The sequence below is a fragment of the Nerophis lumbriciformis genome, linkage group LG04 (genome assembly GCF_033978685.3).
Source record: "Nerophis lumbriciformis linkage group LG04, RoL_Nlum_v2.1, whole genome shotgun sequence".
NCBI classification, from domain to species: Eukaryota; Metazoa; Chordata; class Actinopteri; order Syngnathiformes; family Syngnathidae; genus Nerophis; species Nerophis lumbriciformis.
This window is the reverse complement of record NC_084551.2, coordinates 54,054,349-54,074,890: the sequence shown is the minus strand read 5'-3', so window position 1 is coordinate 54,074,890 and position 20,542 is coordinate 54,054,349. Positions and strand designations below refer to the sequence as shown.

Below are 20,542 nucleotides of genomic sequence, written 5' to 3'. Positions count from 1 at the left end.
AGAACACAAAGGACAGAAAAGAAATTAAAAGAGCAGAGCTGATGCAACTAGCCATTTCTACATACAGCTACAAAAGGAAAACGAAAAAAAAAAACATATACACTGTGGTGGTCCACGCCATGGTCTAATGGGGTTCGGGGAGCATGGCCAAAGACAGGAGCAGACCCAACAAAGCAACCAAGATATTCGACTCCTTCCTCGGCTGCCCACTAACTCTTGGCCAGTGTCCAGTCCGCGTGGACGAGCGAGGATGATAAAATTATATATCTGTTGTTTTATTTACCGTTAGTACGAATATGCAGAGGTGTACTTACAGCAATTGTATAGACAGCAATGAAAATGAGATCATGAGAGTTGTTGGGGGGGAAATGTTTTCTTCTTCCTAGAGGTGGATGACAGAAAATGGTTGAGTTAATAGATTGAGATAAATGTTTTGATTTCAACACAACAAAATGTTCAACTTTCTGCATCAAGTTGATTTTCTTTTTTAAGCTCAACCAAAATTTTGTGTTTTTTTTTTGTTTTTTTTACAGCATATTACTGTAAAAGGGAAAACACTACCACACTAAATGTTGCCAACTAAGCTGCCCGTTGTTGTTTTTTGTAAGTAATTTTTTAATTTTTAATTTTTAATTTTTAATTTTTAATTTTTAATTTTTAATTTTTAATTTTTAATTTTTAAAATTTTTAATTTTTAATTTTTAATTTTTAATTTTTAATTTTTAATTTTTAATTTTTAATTTTTAATTTTTAATTTTTAATTTTTAATTTTTAATTTTTTTAATTTTTTACCCATTTTTTACAGTGTAAACGAAACCACAGTTTGTTTATTTTTCACAGTAAAATTCTGGTGACAAAGCTGCCAGTTTTTTTTAAAGTGTTCAAATTGAGGTGGCGACTTGTCCAAGGTGTACCCCGCCTTCCGCCTGAATGCAGCTGAGATAGACTCCAGCGCCCCCCGCGACTCCAAAAGGGACAAGCGGTAGAAAATGGATGGAAATTGATGTACAACTTGCTTTAAAATCACAAGTCAAGCAGATATTTAAGTTAAGTTCAAGTTAAAGTACCAATGATTGTCACACACACACACACACACACACACACACACTAGGTGTGGCCAAATTATCCTCTGCATTTGACCCATCACCATTCATCACCCCCTGGGAGGTGAGGGGAGCAGTGAGCAGCAGCGGTGGCCGCGCCCAGGAATCATTTTTGGTGATTCAACCCCCAATACCAACCCTTGAATGGTAATGGGTCCCATTTTTATAGTCTTTGGCATGACTCGGCCGGGGTTCGAACTTGCGACCTAACCATCTCAGGGCGGACACTCTAACCACTCGGCCACTGAGCAAATATTTTTATTATTATTGTTTTCCGTCTACACACTGTGTCTGCTTGTAAGTACTCCGTGCGTGTGTGCTGCCCAATATGTAGAGTTGCACAGGGGTGGAAAATTTCCCGTAAATTTCCGGACACTTTCCGGAAATTTATTTTACTGATGGACGAATTAATTGAAATAGGCTAGATGAATACATGAACACTCAGTCAGCATGCTGAATCAAACTATGACCTACATTCTTGTATGACAGCCCTTTGAGACACTTGTGATCTATGGCTATATACAAACCCCGTTTCCATATGAGTTGGGAAATTGTGTTAGATGTAAATATAAACGGAATACAATGATTTGCAAATCCTTTTCAACCCATATTCAGTTGAATATGCTACAAAGACAACATATTTGATGTTCAAATTGATAAACTTTTTTTTTTTGAACAGTTTAAGAAAAACCTTTCTCAACCAGCTATTGCAAGGAATTTAGGGATTTCACCATCTACGGTCCGTAATATCAGCAAAGGGTTCAGAGAATCTGGAGAAATCACTGCACGTAAGCAGCTAAGCCCGTGACCTTCGATCCCTCAGGCTGTACTGCATCAACAAGCGACATCAGTGTGTAAAGGATATCACCACATGGGCTCAGGAACTCTTCAGAAACCCACTGTCAGTAACTACAGTTGATCGCTACATCTGTAAGTGCAAGTTAAAACTCTCCTATGCAAGGCGAAAACCGTTTATCAACAACACCCAGAAACGCCGTCGGCTTCGCTGGGCCTGAGCTCATCTAAGATGGACTGACACAAAGTGGAAAAGTGTTCTGTGGTCTGACGAGTCCACATTTCAAATTGTTTTTGGAAACGGTGGACGTCGTGTCCTCCGGACCAAAGAGGAAAAGAACCATCCGGATTGTAATAGGCGCAAAGTGTAAAAGGCAGCATGTGTGATGGTATGGGGGTGTATTAGTGCCCAAGACATGGGTAACTTACACATCTGTGAAGGCACCATTAATGCTGAAAGGTACATACAGGTTTTGGAGCAACATATGTTGTCATCCAAGCAACATTATCGTGGACGCCCCTGCTTATTTCTGCAAGACAATGCCAAGCCACGTGCTACATCAACGTGGCTTCATAGTAAAAGAGTGCGAGTACTAGACTGGCCTGCCTGTAGTCCAGACCTGTCTCCTGTTGAAAATGTGTGGCGCATTATGAAGCCTAAAATATGTTTCTGGGTGTTGTTGATAAATGGCTTTTCGCTTTGCATAGTAGAGTTTTAACTTGCACTTACAGATGTAGCGACCAACTGTAGTTACTGACAGTGGTTTTCTGAAGTGTTCCTGAGCCCATGTGGTGATATCCTTTACATACTGATGTCGCTTTTTGATGTAGTAAAGTCTGAGGGATCCAAGGTCCGTAATATTATCGCTTGCAGTGATTTCTCCAGATTCTCGGAACATTTGGATGATATTACGGAGCGTAAATGGTGAAATCCCTCAATTCCTTGCAATAGCTGGTTGAGAAATGTTGTTCTCAAACTGTTGGACAATTTGCTCAGGCATTTGTAGACCCCCGGACTGTTGAACAACTTAAGCTGTACATCAAGCAAGAATGGGAAAGAATTCCACCTGAGAAGCTTCAAAAATGTGTCTCCTCAGTTCCCAAACGTTTACTGAGTGTTGTTAAAAGGAAAGGCCATGTAACACAGTGGTGAACATGCCCTTTCCCAACTACTTTGGCACGTGTTGCAGCCATGAAATTCTAAGTTAATTATTATTTGCAAAAAACAAAATAAAGTTTATGAGTTTGAACATCAAATATGTTGTCTTTGTAGCGAATTCAACTGAATATGGGTTGAAAATGATTTGCAAATATTCCGTTTATATTGACATCTAACACAATTTCCCAACTCATATGGAAACGGGGTTTGTAAATAAACATTGATTGATTGATTGATTGACTCCATGCCACTGGACCCTGTCAAGGATCGTGTGGTGACTGTCTGTGCACCAGTCATGTAAAACAAAGTCACGCACAGGCATCATTCATAAAGGGATACACCCCTACCAGGAGGATGAGTACAAAGTCTCTAGCTGTGACTTCCATGTTGACTGTGTCTGTGACTGCTCTCTTCCTAGATTATATTTGGAGACCTGACCAAGTTCATGTGGCTGAGCTTCATAGTTCTGCTGGGCTTTTCCACCTGTGAGTACGGAGAAAAGCGATCCAAGATGGATATCCGTGGCGATACTTTTATTTTTAACCCCCCAGCCCTGTGGATGGTGTACATGACCCAGGATCCTGAGTCCCTCCCGGCGTATCGCTCCTTCCCCATCACGCTCTTCTCCCAGTTTGAGCTCAGCGTGGGCCTCATCGACCTGCCGGTGGACCACTCCTTCGCCACGCCCCCTATCGTCCACGTGCTGCACTGCGCCTTCTCCGTGGTGTCCTACATCCTCCTGCTCAACCTGCTGATCGCCATGATGAGCGACACCCACTGGCGGGTGGCCCAGGAGAGAGACGAGCTGTGGCGGACTCAGGTGTGAGCCACGGCCTTTGTTTTTGTTTCTTGCGTCATGGCGACCGTGACTAATGTCCGCGCAGGTGGTGGCGACGACGCTGATGCTGGAGAGGAGACTTCCCCGCTGCCTTTGGCCCCGACTCGGAGTGTGCGGGCTCAGCTACGGTCTCAAAGAGCGCTGGTACCTCCGGTGAGACGTGGAGAACTTTAGGAGTGGACTGTCCCTTTAAGAGGGGAGAGTCCACCCAGATCCTTTGATTCTAGGGATGTCTAAAACCATGACTAGACTCCAAAGACAAGATATTTAATAAAACTTCATTTTTTTTTGGCAAATAATCATTAACTTAGAATTTAATGGCAGCAACACATTGCAAAAAAGTTGTCACAGGGACATTTTTACCACTTTGTTACATGGCCTTTCCTTTTAACAACACTCAGTAAAGATTTGGGAACTGAGGAGACACATTTTTGAAGTCTACAGCTTAAGTTGTTCAGCAGTTCGGGGTCTACACGCACTCTTTTACTATGAAGCCATGCGGTTGTAACACGTGGTTTGGCATTGTCTTGCTGAAATAAGCAGGGGCGTCCATGGTAACGTTGCTTGGATGGCAACATATGTTGCTCCAAAACCTGTATGTACCTTTCAGCATTAATGGCGCCTTCACAGATGTGTAAGTTACCCATGTCTTAGGCACTAATACACCCCCATACCATCACACATGCTGCCTTTTACACTTTGCGCCTAGAACAATCCGGATGGTTCTTTTCCTCTTTGGTCCGGAGGACACGACGTCCACAGTTTCCAAAAACAATTTGAAATGTGGACTCGTCAGACCACAGAACACTTTACCACTTTGTATCAGTCCATCTTAGATGAGCTCAGGCCCAGCGAAGCCGACAGCGTTTCTGGGTGTTGTTGATAAACGGTTTTCGCCTTGCATAGGAGAGTTTTAACTTGCACTTACAGATGTAGCGACCAACTGTAGTTACTGACAGTGGTTTTCTGAAGTGTTCCTGAGCCCATGTGGTGATATCCTTTACACACTGATGTCGGTTTTTGACGCAGTATAGCCTGAGGGATCGAAAGTCACGGGCTTTTCACTTACATGCAGTGATTTCTCCAGATTCTCTGAACCCTTTGATGATTTTACGGACCGTAGATGGTGAAATCCCTAAATTCCTTGCAATCGCTGCTTGAGAAAGGTTTTTCTTAAACTGTTCAACAATTTGCTCAGGCATTTGTTGACAAAGTGGTGACCCTCGCCCCATCCTTGTTTGTGAATGACTGAGCATTTCATGGATTCTACTTTTATACCCAATCATGGCACCCACCTGTTCCCAATTAGCCTGCACACCTGTGGGATGTTCCAAATAAGTGTTTGATGAGCATTCCTCAACTTTATCAGTATTTATTGCCACCTTTCCCAACTTCTTTGTCACGTGTTGCTGGCATCAAATTCTAAAGTTAATGATTATTTGCAAAAAAAAAATTGTTTATCAGTTTGAACATCAAATATGTTGTCTTTGTAGCATATTCAACTGAATATGGGTTGAAAAGGATTTTGGCGTGGCTTGGCATTGTCTTGCTGAAATAAGCAGGGGCGTCCATGGTAACGTTGCTTGGATGGCAACATATGTTGCTCCAAAACCTGTATGTACCTTTCAGCATTAATGGTGCCTTCACAGATGTGTAAGTTACCCATGTCTTGGGCACTAATACACCCCCATACCATCACACATGCTGGCTTTTACACTTTGCGCCTAGAACAATCCGGATGGTTCTTTTCCTCTTTGGTCCGGAGGACACGACGTCCACAGTTTCCAAAGACAATCTGAAATATGGACTCGTCAGACCACAGCACACTTTTTTTTATTTTGCATCAGTCCATCTTGGATGAGCTCGGGCCCAGCAAAGCCGGTGGCGTTTCTGGGTGTTGTTGATAAATGGCTTTGGCTTTGCATAGTAGAGTTTTAACTTGCACCCACAGATGTAGCGACCAACTGTAGTTACTGACAGTGGTTTTCTGAAGTGTTCCTGAGCCCATGTGGTGGTATCCTTTACACAACGATGTCGCTTTTTGATGCCTGAGTGATCCAAGGTACGTATTATCAGATTATCTGAACCTTTTGATGATATTACGGAGCGTAGATGGTGAAATTCCTAAATTCCTTGCAATAGCTGGTTGAGAAATGTTGTTCTTAAACCATTTGCTCACGCATTTGTTGACAAAGTGGTGACCCTCGCCCCGTCCTTGTTTGTGAATGACTGAGCATTTCATGGAAGCTGCTTTTATACCCAATCATGGCACCCACCTGTTCCCAATTAGCCTGTTCACCTGTGGGATGTTCCAAATAAGTGTTTGATGAGCATTCCTCAACTTTCTCAGTCATTTTTGCCACTTGTGCTAGCTTTTTTGAAACATGTTGCAGGCATCAAATTCCAAATGAGCTAATATTTGCCAAAAAATAACAACGTTTTCCAGTTTGAATATTAAATATGTTGTCTTTGCAGTCTATTCAATTGAATATAAGTTGAAAAGGATTTGCAAATTATTGTATTTTTATTTATTTTCCATTTACACAAAGTGACAATTTCACTGCTTTTGGGGTTTGTACAAACAATAGCAATGCCAGCGCTGGAGAGGAAACCAAGCCATCTAAGGATCAAAACTGAAAGTTAACCTGGCATTCTCCCTAAGTCTTGTTCCTGGTACCTAAATGCAATACAATGTTATGTCTTTGAACGTAATGTCCTGCACATGGGATCCGAAACCGAGTCAAATCCAGTCCAGTATCGGCGATACATGTGCAAATATACCTAGTGTGTCTGCTAAAATTTTTCAAGTTGTGTATTTTCGAATATTCTCTAATAATAATATAATTAAAAAAATTTTTAATAATAATATATAATATAATATATATAATACAATATAATAATATATAATATAATATATACAACACAATGTAATAATATATAATATATAAAAAAAACTATAATAATATCTATTAAAAAAAACAGTTAACATGTAAGAAAAACGCATAATAATTGGGGAAAAGCTGATGGTTTTAAATTAATAATGAATAATAATATACTTAGTCACCTATACCACTAACTTTTGTTTTAAATATAAATATTATATGTTTTTAGCATTTAAAAAACATATATTATATATATATATATATATATATATATATATATATATATAAATATTATAAGTTTTTAGCATATATATATATATATATATATATATATATATATATATATATATATATATGTGTGTGTGTATATATATATATATATATATATATATATATATATGTTTTTTAAATGCTAAAATCATATAATATATATATATATATATATATATATATATATGTTTTTTAAATGCTAAAATCATATAATATATATATATATATATATATATATATATATATATGTTTTTTAAATGCTAAAATCATATAATATATATATATATATATATATATATAAATATTATATGTTTTTAGCATATATATATATATATATATATATATATATATATATATATATATAAATATATATATATATATATATATTCAATTATATGTTTTTAGCATTTAAAAAACATATATATATATATATATATATATATGTGTGTGTATATATATATATATATATATATGTATATATATATATATATATATATACATATATATATGTTTTTTAAATGCTAAAATCATATAATATATATATATATATATATATATATATATATATATATATATATATATATATATATATATATATATATACACACACATATATATATATATATATATATATATATATATATATATATATATATATATATATATATATATATATATATATATATATATATATATATATTTAAATATATATATGTATATTTAAATATATATGTATATTTAAATATTGTATCGATCCATTGTGGTGAAGAAGGAGCTGAGCCGGAAGGCAAAGCTCTCAATTTACCGGTCGATCTACGTTCCCATCCTCACCTATGGTCATGAGCTTTGGGTTATGACCGAAAGGACAAGATCACGGGTACAAGCGGCCGAAATGAGTTTCCTCTGCCGGGTGGCGGGGCTCTCCCTTAGAGATAGGGTGAGAAGCTCTGCCATCCGGGGGGATCTCAAAGTAAAGCCGCTGCTCCTCCACATCGAGAAGAGCCAGATGAGGTGGTTCGGGCATCTGGTCAGGATGCCACCCGAACGCCTCCCTAGGGAGGTGTTTAGGGCACGTCCGACCGGTAGGAGGCCGCGGGGAAGACCCAGGACACGCTGCGAAGACTATCTCTCCCGGCTGGCCTGGGAACGCCTCGGGATCCCCCGGGAGGAGCTGGACGAAGTGGCTGGGGAGAGGAAAGTCTGGGCTTCCCTGCTTAAGCTGCTGCCCCCGCGACCCGACCTCGGATAAGCGGAAGAAGATGGATGGATGGATGGATGGATATATATATATATATATATATATATATATATATATATATATATATATATATATATATATATATATGTATATATATATATATATATATATATATATATATATATATATATATACGTGTATACATGTATATGTGTATATGTATATATACATATATTTAAATATATATATATATATATATATATATATATATATATATATATATATATATATATATATATATATATATATATATATATATATATATATATATTTAAATATATATATGTATATTTAAATATGCTCTATAGTCCGGAAAATACGGTACATAGAAATACATATTTTTAACGCAAAGCGTAATTTTCCACTTCCCCTCTGCAAGACTGATAAAAAGAAATCTTATTTTTTGGAACAAGTCTGCACATATGCATGAACATAGAAGTTTAAGCATGTTTATGTATTTTTAAGCGCACAAATTAAGACAAACATATATATTTTTTTTAAATAGAAGCTGATTTTTTTTTCTTTCCCAGGGTGGAGGACAGGAACGACCCCATGATGCAGAAGATGCGGCGATACATCAAAGTGTTTTCCAGGGACGAGGAAAAGGACCAGGAAGACGCGCAGAAACCCGAGCCCAAGCCCAAGGTCAGACCCCAGAACAGGCGATGCCTGTCGGGCTGGCAGATGATTCGTCAGAGCGCTTTGGGTTTGAAAAAGCAGCTGGAGGAGGGCGAGCTGGAGGTCTTTTAAAATACTTTCCAAAGTTTTGGCAGTTGGTCTTGCAATATTACGCCATAAAAGAGTGAAGATTTGTATTTTTATAGCAATACAAAATATAATCATGTAGCAGATGTTCATGTAAGATAAGCAAGAATGAAATCAAAGGTACTGCATAATATATATATATATATATATATATATATATATATATATATATATATATATATATATATATATATATATATATATATATATATGTATATATATAAAGTCTTCCCAACGTGTCCTGGGTCTTCCCCGTGACCTATACATATATATATATATATATATATATATATATATATATATATATATATATATATATATATATATATATATATATATATATATATATATATATATATATCCATCCATAACCGGTAAGAGGTCACGGGGAAGACCCAGGACACGTTGGGAAGACTTTGTCTCCTGGCTGGCCTGGAAACGCCTCGGGATCCCCCGGGAAGAGTTGGACGAAGTGGCTGGGGAGAGGGAAGTCTGGGCTTCCCTGCTTTGGCTGCTGCGGAAGAAGATGGATGGATGGATGGATACATATATTCAAATAAAAATACACATATTTTTATATACATAAATATACTGTACATATATATATATATGTATATATATATATATATATATATATATATATATATATATATATATATATATATATATAGATGGATGGATGGATGGATACATATATTCAAATAAAAATACACATATTTTTATATACATAAATATACTGTACACATATATATATGTATACATATATATATATGTATTTATGTATGGGAATATATATATATATATATATATATATATATATATATATATATATATATATATATATATATATATATATATATATATATATATATATATATATATATATATATATATATATATATATATATATATATATATATAAATATATATATATATATATATATATATATATATGTATATATATATATGTATTTATGTATGGGAATATATATATATATATATATATATATATATATATATATATATATATATATATATATATATATATATATATATTTATATTTATGTATATAAATATATGTGTAATTATATATGTATATATATATATATATATATATTTATGTATATAAACATATGTGTAATTATATATATATATATATATATATATATAATTACATGTATATATATGTATATAAATATATGTGTAATTATATATGTATATATATGCATATATATACACATACATATGTTTATACATATATGTGTATATATTTATGTGCATAAATACATGTTTGTATATATATATATATATATATATATATATATTTTTATTTATTTTTATTTTTTTTATTTATGTATATTATTATATGTGTATTTGTATATGTATATATAAATATGTTTATATATATATACATAAATATATACACATATATTTATATATATATACATTTGAACAGGGTTTGTTTAAATTAGTGTTAATGAAGTACATTGAATAAAGTTGTATTCTTACATACATAAATATTTTTGTAGTCCACATTTCAGATTGTGTGCCATATATGTTTATAAGTCCTGTTTGTATTCATAACTTTTTCTCTCGCACTCACAATTGTCTTTATATTTGTGTCTTAATACTTGAAAAATTGTACTTAAATTGTTCAGACATCACTCACTCAAGAGATCAATAAAAATCTACAAAATCAAATACAGTGTTACTTTAACGTACAGGCTCTTTTTGTTCTAGGACTGATCTTGTAAACTCTTATTTCATGTATTCATGAAAATTCTAGATTTTAGCCTAATCAGTCTTCAGTGCTTGTTGGTCTAGTCGTATGATTTTTGCTTCTATCGCGACAGGTTCTGGGTTCAATTCCCTGACAATCCCTTAGGTTAATAAATCCTTTTTTCAATCATAACTTTTTTTCTTGTACACACAGTTGTATTTACATTTATGACTTTAAACTTAATTTTGATCATTTTTACAGACATCACACACTCAAGAGATCAATAAAAATCTATCAAATCAAATGCCTATACCTAAAATTATGACCACAGTTACTGGTAAGCCTAAATTAGTTCATCTATGTATGAAAATGTCAGTGAATCTAAATATGTGTTAAAAGTGCAACAAGGTTCATAGAATCATTGATTAATTTTACCAAGAATTGATTAACGTGGACTTAAACAAGTTGTAAAACTTATTGGGGTGTTACCATTTAGTGGTCAATTGTACGGAATATGTACTGTACTGTGCAATCTACTGATAAAAGTCTCAATCAACCAATCAAATCAATCCTAGACAAGCTCTTAGTTCTTTAAGTCTTGTTTTCAGTCATTACTTTTTACCTGGTACACACATAGTCATATTTATTTCCATTTTTGACCTACAATTTGGCTTTAAACTTTTATCTCCTTTTTTCAGACATCACACACTCAAGGGATCAATGACAATCTATCAAATGAAATCAAGTACTGTGTACTGTAGGATCACATTGTTTTACATGTACATTTACAGGTTCCATGGTGTAATGGTTAGCACTCTGAATCCAGTGATCCAAGTTCAAGTCTTGGTGGAACCTTCTTGTCACATTAGAGTGTTCAGTGTGACTTCTATTAAAGGGGAACATTATCACCAGACCTATGTAAGTGTCAATATATACCTTGATGTTGCAGAAAAAAGACCATATACTTTTTTAACCAATTTCCGAACTCTAAATGGGTGAATTTTGGCGAATTAAACGCCTTTCTATTATTCGCTCTCGGAGCGATGACGTCACAACGTGATGTCACATCGGGAAGCAATCCGCCATTTTCTCAAACACCGAGTCAAATCAGCTCTGTTATTTTCCGTTTTTTCGACTGTTTTCCGTACCTTGGAGACATCATGCCTCGTCGGTGTGTTGTCGGAGGGTGTAACAACACGAACAGGGACGGATTCAAGTTGCACCAGTGGCCCAAAGATGAGAAAGTGGCAAGAAATTGGACGTTTGTTCCGCACACTTTACCGACGAAAGCTATGCTACGACAGAGATGGCAAGAATGTGTGGATATCCTGCGACACTCAAAGCAGATGCATTTCCAACGATAAAGTCAAAGAAATCTGCCGCCAGACCCCCATTGAATCTGCCGGAGTGTGTGAGCAATTCAGGGACAAAGGACCTCGGTAGCACGGCAAGCAGTTTGTTCCCGCAGATGAGCGAGCTAAACCCCCTGGATGTCTTGGCTCACACCGTCCCTTATGCCACCGAAGATGATCAAGAGAAGAATATCGACACTAGCTTCCCTGGCCTGCTGACATCAACTCCAAAACTGGACAGATCAGCTTTCAGGAAAAGAGAGCGGATGAGGGTATGTCTACAGAATATATTAATTGATGAAAATTGGGCTGTCTGCACTCTCAAAGTGCATGTTGTTGCCAAATGTATTTCATATGCTGTAAACCTAGTTCATAGTGGTTAGTTTCCTTTCATGCCAAACAAACACATACCAATCATTGGTTAGAAGGCGATCGCCGAATTCGTCCTCGCTTTCTCCCGTGTCGCTGGCTGTCGTGTTGTTTTCGTCGGTTTTGCTTGCATACGGTTCAAACCGATATGGCTCAATAGCTTCAGTTTCTTCTTCAATTTCGTTTTCGTTACCTGCCTCCACACTACAACCATCCGTTTCAATACATGCGTAATCTGTTGAATCGCTTAAGCCGCTGAAATCCGAGTCTGAATCCGAGCTAATGTCGCTATAGCTTGCTGTTCTATGCGCCATGTTTGTTTGTATTCACTATGTGACGTCACAGGAAAATGGACGGGTGTATATAACGATGGTTAAAATCAGGCACTTTGAAGCTTTTTTTTAGGGATATTGCGTGATGGGTAAAATCTTGAAAAAAACTTCGAAAAATAAATTAAGTCACTGAGAACTGATTTTTAATGGTTTTAACCATTCTGAAATTGTAATAATGTTCCCCTTCAAGATAATTTTATTTACATGAAAAAAGGAGTGAATCTAAATTAGACTCAAAAGTAAAATGTTGTAGTCCAGTTTCAAATTATGCTGCTTGTATGTTTATAAGTCCTGTTTTTAATTATAACTTTTTACCTCGTACACACAGTTGTCTTTACATTTGTGACTTTTAACTTGATTTTAGACTTTTACCTCAATTTTCCATACAGCACACACTCAAGAGATTAATAAAAATCTCTAAAATTAACTCAATCATCAGTTTATTTATGCATGGAAATGGTAGTCGATCAAAATATGTGTTAAAAACACAGTTTCAGATTGTGTCCCCTATTAATAGGTTTAAAAAAATGAATATATTTGCCACATTAATTTTCAGCGCTTGTTGGTCTAGTTCAGGGGTCTGCAACCCGCGGCTCCGGCCGCATGCGGCTCTTTGATCACTCTGATGCAGCTCAGCTGCATACTTGCCGACCCTCCCGATTTTCCCGGGAGATTTCCGGATTTCGGTGCCTCTCGCAGAAAACTCCCGGGATTAATATTCTCCAATTTTCACCCTAACAACAATAATAAGGGCGTGCCATGATGGTACAGCATTTAGCACCCTCTACAATCCGTACAAACAGCGTGCCAGCCCAACCTTTTGTTGTATGCATCTTCTATTTGCACACGCAAGTGACAGCAAGGCATACTTGGTCAACAGCCATACAGGTTACACTGACGGGGGCCATATAAAACAACTTTAAGACTCTTACTAATAATGCGCCACACTTTGAACCAAAACCAAACAAGAATGACGAACACATTTCGGGAGAACATCTGCACCTTAACACAACATAATCACAACAGAACAAATACCCAGAATCCCATGCAGCCCTAACTCTTCCGGGCTACATTATACACCCCTGCTACCACCAAACCCCGCCCCCGCCCCAACCCTGCTCCCCCACACATCATATTAAGGTGTGGGCCGCGTGTCTGAGACCCTTGGTTTATACATAGCACAAAGCAAAAAAAACAACTTTGTATGCAGTGTTATTTCATTTTAAATTTCAAAAGATTTTTGTGGCTCCCATTGTTTTCTTTAATTTGTGAAACTGGTCAAAATGGCTCATTGACTGGTAAAGGTTGCCGACACCTGGTCTAGTTGTATGATTCTTGCTTTGGGTGTGAGAGGTCTTGGGTTCAAATCCCAGACAGGCCTTTATTTTTATAAATCCTATTTTCAATCATAACATTCCTCCTCATACACACAGTTGTTGTTACATTCATAACTTTAGGCCTGATTTTGACAATTTTTTGAGAAATTACACAATAAAGGGATCAATAAAAATCGGTCATACCAAACACAGTGTTACCTAAATGTATGACCACAGTTTGTTCTAGGACTGAGCTGGTAACTCTTAGTTCATCTATGTATGAACATGTCAGTGAATCTAAATATGTGTTAAAAGTGCAATAAGGTAACCCAGTTTCAGATTATGTGCCGTAATAAAATCTCACATTTCTTGATATTTGTTGGGATATCTTGATCCAGGGATTGTTGGTGTTGTCTTTTGAGTTTACCTTAGGATGTGAGAGGCCCTGGGTTCAAATCCTGGACCAGCTCTTGAGTCTTTCAGTCCTGTTTTCAGTCATAACCTTTTCCCTTGTACACAAAGTTGTCTTTACATGTGTGACTTTATATTTGTATTTCTAAATATGTGTTAAAAGTGCAATAATGTAACCCAGTTTCAGATCGTGTCCCCTATTAAAATCTCACAATTCATGAGACTGGTTGGAAAATCTTATTCCAAGGCTTGTTGATCTCTCTCATTGTAATTCTCGCTGAGGGCGTGAGAGACCCTGGGTTCAATCCTAGACAAACTTTTATGTCTTTAAGTTCTGTTTCCAGTCATTACTTTTTACCTCGTACACACATAGTCATATTTCTTTCTACTTTTGACCTAAAACTTGGTTTTAAAATTGTATCTTCTTTTTTCAGAAATCACACACTCAAGGGATCAATGACAATCTATCAAATGAAATCAAGTACTGTGTACTGTAGGATCACATTGTTTTACATGTACATTTACAGGTTCCATGGTGTAATGGTTAGCACTCTGGACTCTGAATCCAGTGATCCAAGTTCAAGTCTTGGTGGAACCTTCTTGTCACATTAGAGTGATCAGTAAGACTTACCTTTAAATATGTTCACAGGACAAAATGAGTGAGTTTAAATTTGGCTTAAAAGTAAAATGCTGTAGTTTAGTTTCAAATTGTGATCCTTATATGTTTATAAGTCCTGTTTTTAGTCACAACTTTTTCCCTCGTACACACAGTTGTGTTGACATTTTTTACTTTAAACTTTTACATACATTTTCCATACATCACACACTCAAGAGATCAATAAAAATATCTGAAATAAATACAGTTGTGTCTCAACTTACGAGCTCTATTTGTTCTAGGACTGAGGTCGTAAACCCTCAGTTTATTTATGCATGAAAATGGTAGTTAATCAAAATATGTGTTAAAAGCACAGTTTCAGACTGTCCCGTATCAAAAGATTTAAAACATTTAAAATATGTTTGCCATTGTCTTTTTAAGGCTTGTTGGTCTAGTCGTATGATTCTCGCTTAGGGTGCGAGAGGTCCCGGGTTCGATTCCCGGACAAGCCCTCATGTTTGTAAGTTTTTAATCACAACTTGTCTTTCTTGTACACACAATTGTTGTTACATTCGTGACTTATCAAACACAGTGTTACCTAAATGTATGACCACAGTTTGTTCTAGGACTGAGCTGGTAACTCTTAGTTCATCTATGTATGAACATGTCAGTGAATCTAAATATGTGTTAAAAGTGCAATAAGGTCGTCAAGTTTCATATTGTGTCCCCTATTAAAATCTCACATTTTATAAGATTTGTTGGTAAGTCTTCTTCCAGGACTTCTTAGTCTGGTCGTATCCTTCTTGCTGAGGGTGTGAGAGATGGTCTGGGTTCAAATCCCGGACAAACTCTTATGTCTTTAAGTCCTGTTTTCAGTCATTACTTTTTACTTTGTACACACATAGTCATATTTCTTTCTACTTTTGTTTGTGAACTTCATTTTTAAACTCTATTATCTTTTTTTGTGAAGGCATACACTAAAGCAGTGGTTCTTAACCTTGTTGGAGGTACAGAAACCATCCAGTTTCATATGTGCATCCACCGAACCCTTCTTTAGTGAAAAATATATCTATGTTTTTTTAATGGTGCACAAAATGAAGCGTGCATGATAGAGATGCGCGGTTTGCGGGCACAACCGCGGAGTCCGCGGATTATCCGCGGATCGGGCGGATGAAATTTAAAAAAATAAGATTTTATCCGCGTGCGGGTCGGGTCGGGCGGATCAATTAGATTTTTTTTATTTTTTTTTTATTTATTTATTTTTTTGCGGGTGGCAGTTAAACCAATTCGGAAATATATACACATAGTTAAATGTTGTTACCCACATACGAAAAACGAGCAGGCACCTGCTGCATATGCCACAACAGAAGAAAAAAAAAGAAAAGAGATGGACACTTTTACGGAGCGGAGAAGGGACGCCTCGCCGGTGTCCGGGACCGAGGCCCCTTCCCCCGAGAGGGCCCCACCGGGAGCCGTAGCTGAGGCGATCCGCGAGAAGGGCCCGACGCATGTCCAGGGTCACTACCGCGCCCACCGCACCGACACCCCGCCTCGTCCGCCTTCGCCGCGGCCGGCATCACGCGCAGCAGGTAAGCAGCTTACCTGCCCGCCACCCCCCGAAATTCACATTTCTATCACAATTATCATACTGTAAACATGGTAAGCTAACTTCATTAAAATTAATAGTCCTGTCAATAGCATGGAATTACAATTCAAATGTAGTTTTTTTGTAAGCCTTTCAAAAGAATTCAAAATATGAAAAATTAATGAAAATTAATTTAAGCCATCAGACACTTTGAAAAGTGGCACATCACATCTCTAATGTAATCATTTTAACTTTTCAACAGAAATAGCACTGCAAAAATATTAAGGACATACTTCTGTATTTTGGTAGTTATGCTGTCAACATTTAACAAGATTTCTTCAACTTGGACTTGAAAGCATAAATAGTATAAACACTTTTAACAGTATGTCGTGCTGTGAAATACAGCCGACAGGATTGCGCACCACACAGGAAGCAAGGCCAAAGTGCATGCAGGTGCAGGAGAAGAAAGGACTTCTTTCATTTAAGGTTTGTGATAAACCATCAAACTCATTCGTTAAAAGGACTCTATAGTAATATAAAGCGAATTTTTCTGGACATTATCATGCAACAAAAGTTTATTTTTGGGACCGCGATCACCGCGTAATGATTTTTAAAGGTTGCATTACAAACATGTAACTGTCCCATGTGATCAGCCAGTGCGATTGGAAGTCCATGCTCAATTATTGCCTCCGTAAATAAAACTTCGGCATTTATCACATCCAAAGAATCTGTTTGGGCGACGAAAAACGTTGAAAGTTTTCCACTTGTATCGCTAGCAACGGCATAAGACTTGTGTTTTTTTGTCCCAAAGTGGTCTTTTACATCGCTAATTCCTCCGTGTCCGATCGAAAAATCTTGTCTGCACAAGATGCAATTCGCGTAGTTTTCACCCTTTTTTTTTTAAATTAAAGAAAAAACGTATTTTTTATCACTGCACCCGTAACCCGGAATAGGTTGATGAAAACCGTACGAATTACGGGAAAACCGGAGTAGTTGGCAGGTGCCTCACTAATGCCTTGCATCGTCTATATTAGATATACCGGGCGGATGGCGGGCGGATGCAGTTCTGATCAAATGTTAGATCGGGTGGATTGCGGATGGTTGACGACTTTCTGATGCGGTTGCGGATGAAATATTTGCCTATCCGCGCATCTCTAGTGCATGAACATCACCTTGTTCAAAGAACAAAACCAACACAGTGCATAAACTCACAACAAATGACACACCTTACACACATTACCATGAATTGGTTAACGTGGACCCCCAAGTTGAAAAACTTATTGGGGTGTTACCATTTAGTGGTCAATTGTACAGAATATGTACTGTACTGTGTAAACTGTACTGTGTATTAGCTTCTTTTGCAATCTGCTAGTAAAAGTTTCAATCAATCAATCAAAAAACCTGCAAATCAGATGGAACATTGTTTGGGGGTATCCATAATACGCTGATAGGGAGAACTTTCTTTTTATACGATAAGTCGGATGTTTCCTTACCCCTGAGGCCGACTCACCGAACCCCTAGGTTTCGATCAAACCCAGGTTAAGAACCACTGCACTAAAGGGATCAATACAAATCTTTAAAAATGTCCACTTCAATACTACAAGTTGGTTCCACCAAGACTTGAACTTGGATCACTGGATTCAAAGTCCAGAGTGCTAACCATCACACCATGGAACCTCTTTAGACCCTTGTTTAAAAAGTGATCAAACAGTAAACAGTACTTGATTGGATTTAATAGATTCTCATTGACACCAGTGAGTGTAAGTTGTCAGGAAAATGGAGGGAAACGTTTAAATTAAGTATAAAGTAAATAAAAAGACAAGACATGTGACTGTGTGTACGAGGGGAAAAGTCATGACTGAAAACAAGAATTATAATTTTAACCAAAAGGACCAACAAACCCTGCAACATGATTACCCAACAAATGTCATACAATTTGAAATTGTGTTACACTTTAAACCAAATATAATTTCACTACCATTTTCGTGAATAAAAGAAATAATGGTTTTTACAAGATCATTCCTAGAACAAATAGAGCTCCTAAATTAAGAAACTAGAATACATTTGATTTTGTAGATTTTCATTGATCCATTGATTATGTGCCCTCTGGAAACGTGAAATAAAAGTTCAAAACCAAGTCTAAAGTCACAAAAGTAACAACAGGTGTGTGTACGAGGGACAGATCCATGATTGAAAACAGGACTTATGAACATATAGGGGACACAATCTGAAACTGGGTTAAAACTTTGCACTTCTTAACCCAAATTTAGATCCACTGCCTTTTTCATGCATGAATTAATCAAAGGGCATTGAAAATCTTGGTTAAAAGTGTGACAACATTTCAGATTGTGTCCCCTATTAAAATCTTACACTCAAGGTGTCAATGACAATCTATCAAATCAAATCAAGTACTGTGTACTGTAGGACCATTTGGTTTTATACATGTATATACAGGTTCCATGGTGTAATGGTTAGCACTCTGAATCCAGTGATCCAAGTTCAAGTCTTGGTGGAACCTTCTTGTAACATTAGAGTTTTCAGTATGACTTCCATTTGGGTATTTTTATTTACATGAAAAAAGGAGTGAATCTAAATTAGACTCAAAAGTAAAATGTTGTAGTCCAGTTTCAAATTGTGCTACTTATATGTTTATAAATCGTGTTTTTAATTACAACTTTTTACCTCGTACACACAGTGTCGTCGTCTATTAATAGGTTAAAAAAATGAATATATTTGCCACATTAATTTTCAGGGCTTGTTGGTCTCGTTGTATGATTCTCGCTTTGGGTGTGAGAGTCCCTGAGTTCAATTCCCAGACAGGCCTTTATTTTTATAAATCCTATTTTCAATCGTAACATTCCTCCTCATACACACAGTTGTTGTTACATTCATAACTTTAGGCCTGATTTTGACAATTTTTTGAGAAATTACACAATAAAGGGATCAATACAAATCTATCGAATCAGTAACAGTGTTACCTAAATGTATGACCACAGTTTGTTCTAGGACTGAGCTGATAACTCTTAGTTCATCTATGTATGAACATGTCAGTGAATCTAAATATGTGTTAAAAGTGCAACAATTTAACCCAGTTTCAGATTATGTGCCGTAATGAAATCTCACATTTCTTGAGATTTGTTGGGATATCTTGATCCAGGGATTGTTGATGTTGTCTTTTGAGTTTCCCTTAGGATGTGAGAGGCCCTGGGTTCAAATCCTGGACCAACTCTTGAGTCTTTCAGTCCTGTTTTCAGTCATAACCTTTTCCCTTGCACACAAAGTTGTCTTCACATGTGTGACTTTATATTTGTATTTCTAAATATGTGTTAAAAGTGCAATAAGGTAACCCAGTTTCAGATCGTGTCCCCTATTAAAATCTCACATTTCATGAGACTGGTTGGAAAATCTTATTCCAAGGCTTGTTGATCTCTCTCATTGTCATTCTCGCTGAGGGCGTGAGAGACCCTGGGTTCAATCCTAGACAAACTCTTATGTCTTTAAGTCCTGTTTCCAGGCATTACTTTTTACCTCGTACACACATAGTCATATTTCTTTCTACTTTTGACCTAAAACTTGGTTTTAAAATTGTATCTTCTTTTTTCAGACATCACACACTCAAGGGATCAATGACAATCTATCAAATGTAATCAAGTACTGTGTACTGTAGGATCACATTGTTTTACATGTACATTTACAGGTTCCATGGTGTAATGGTTAGCACTCTGGACTTTGAATCCAGTGATCCAAGTTCAAGTCTTGGTGGAACCTTCTTGTCACATTAGAGTGATCAG

The 20,542-nt window shown here is 36.5% G+C and overlaps 1 protein-coding gene and 4 non-coding genes across 5 annotated transcripts in view; 4 read left to right on the top strand and 1 right to left on the bottom strand.

Annotated features, from left to right (window-relative positions):
• The window catches only part of trpv6 (transient receptor potential cation channel, subfamily V, member 6), a 46,320-nt gene extending 37,101 nt beyond the window's left edge, over positions 1 to 9,219 (top strand). The window contains exons 14-17 of the mRNA XM_061945967.2: positions 3,476 to 3,542; positions 3,609 to 3,877; positions 3,942 to 4,048; positions 8,836 to 9,219. Coding sequence (XP_061801951.1) covers positions 3,476 to 3,542; positions 3,609 to 3,877; positions 3,942 to 4,048; positions 8,836 to 9,055 — 663 coding nt within the window. The 3' untranslated portion in view covers positions 9,056 to 9,219. The remainder of the gene's footprint in view (positions 1 to 3,475; positions 3,543 to 3,608; positions 3,878 to 3,941; positions 4,049 to 8,835) is intronic.
• Positions 9,220 to 15,097: 5,878 nt separating this feature from the next.
• On the top strand, positions 15,098 to 15,169 carry trnaq-cug (transfer RNA glutamine (anticodon CUG)). Its single transcript has one exon. It is a non-coding gene; the product is annotated as a tRNA-Gln (tRNA).
• Positions 15,170 to 15,606: 437 nt separating this feature from the next.
• On the top strand, positions 15,607 to 15,678 carry trnap-agg (transfer RNA proline (anticodon AGG)). Its single transcript has one exon. It is a non-coding gene; the product is annotated as a tRNA-Pro (tRNA).
• A 2,678-nt stretch (positions 15,679 to 18,356) lies between these two features.
• trnaq-uug (transfer RNA glutamine (anticodon UUG)) lies at positions 18,357 to 18,428 on the bottom strand. Its single transcript has one exon. It is a non-coding gene; the product is annotated as a tRNA-Gln (tRNA).
• A 2,019-nt stretch (positions 18,429 to 20,447) lies between these two features.
• On the top strand, positions 20,448 to 20,519 carry trnaq-cug (transfer RNA glutamine (anticodon CUG)). Its single transcript has one exon. It is a non-coding gene; the product is annotated as a tRNA-Gln (tRNA).
• The last annotated feature ends 23 nt before the right edge of the window (positions 20,520 to 20,542 follow it).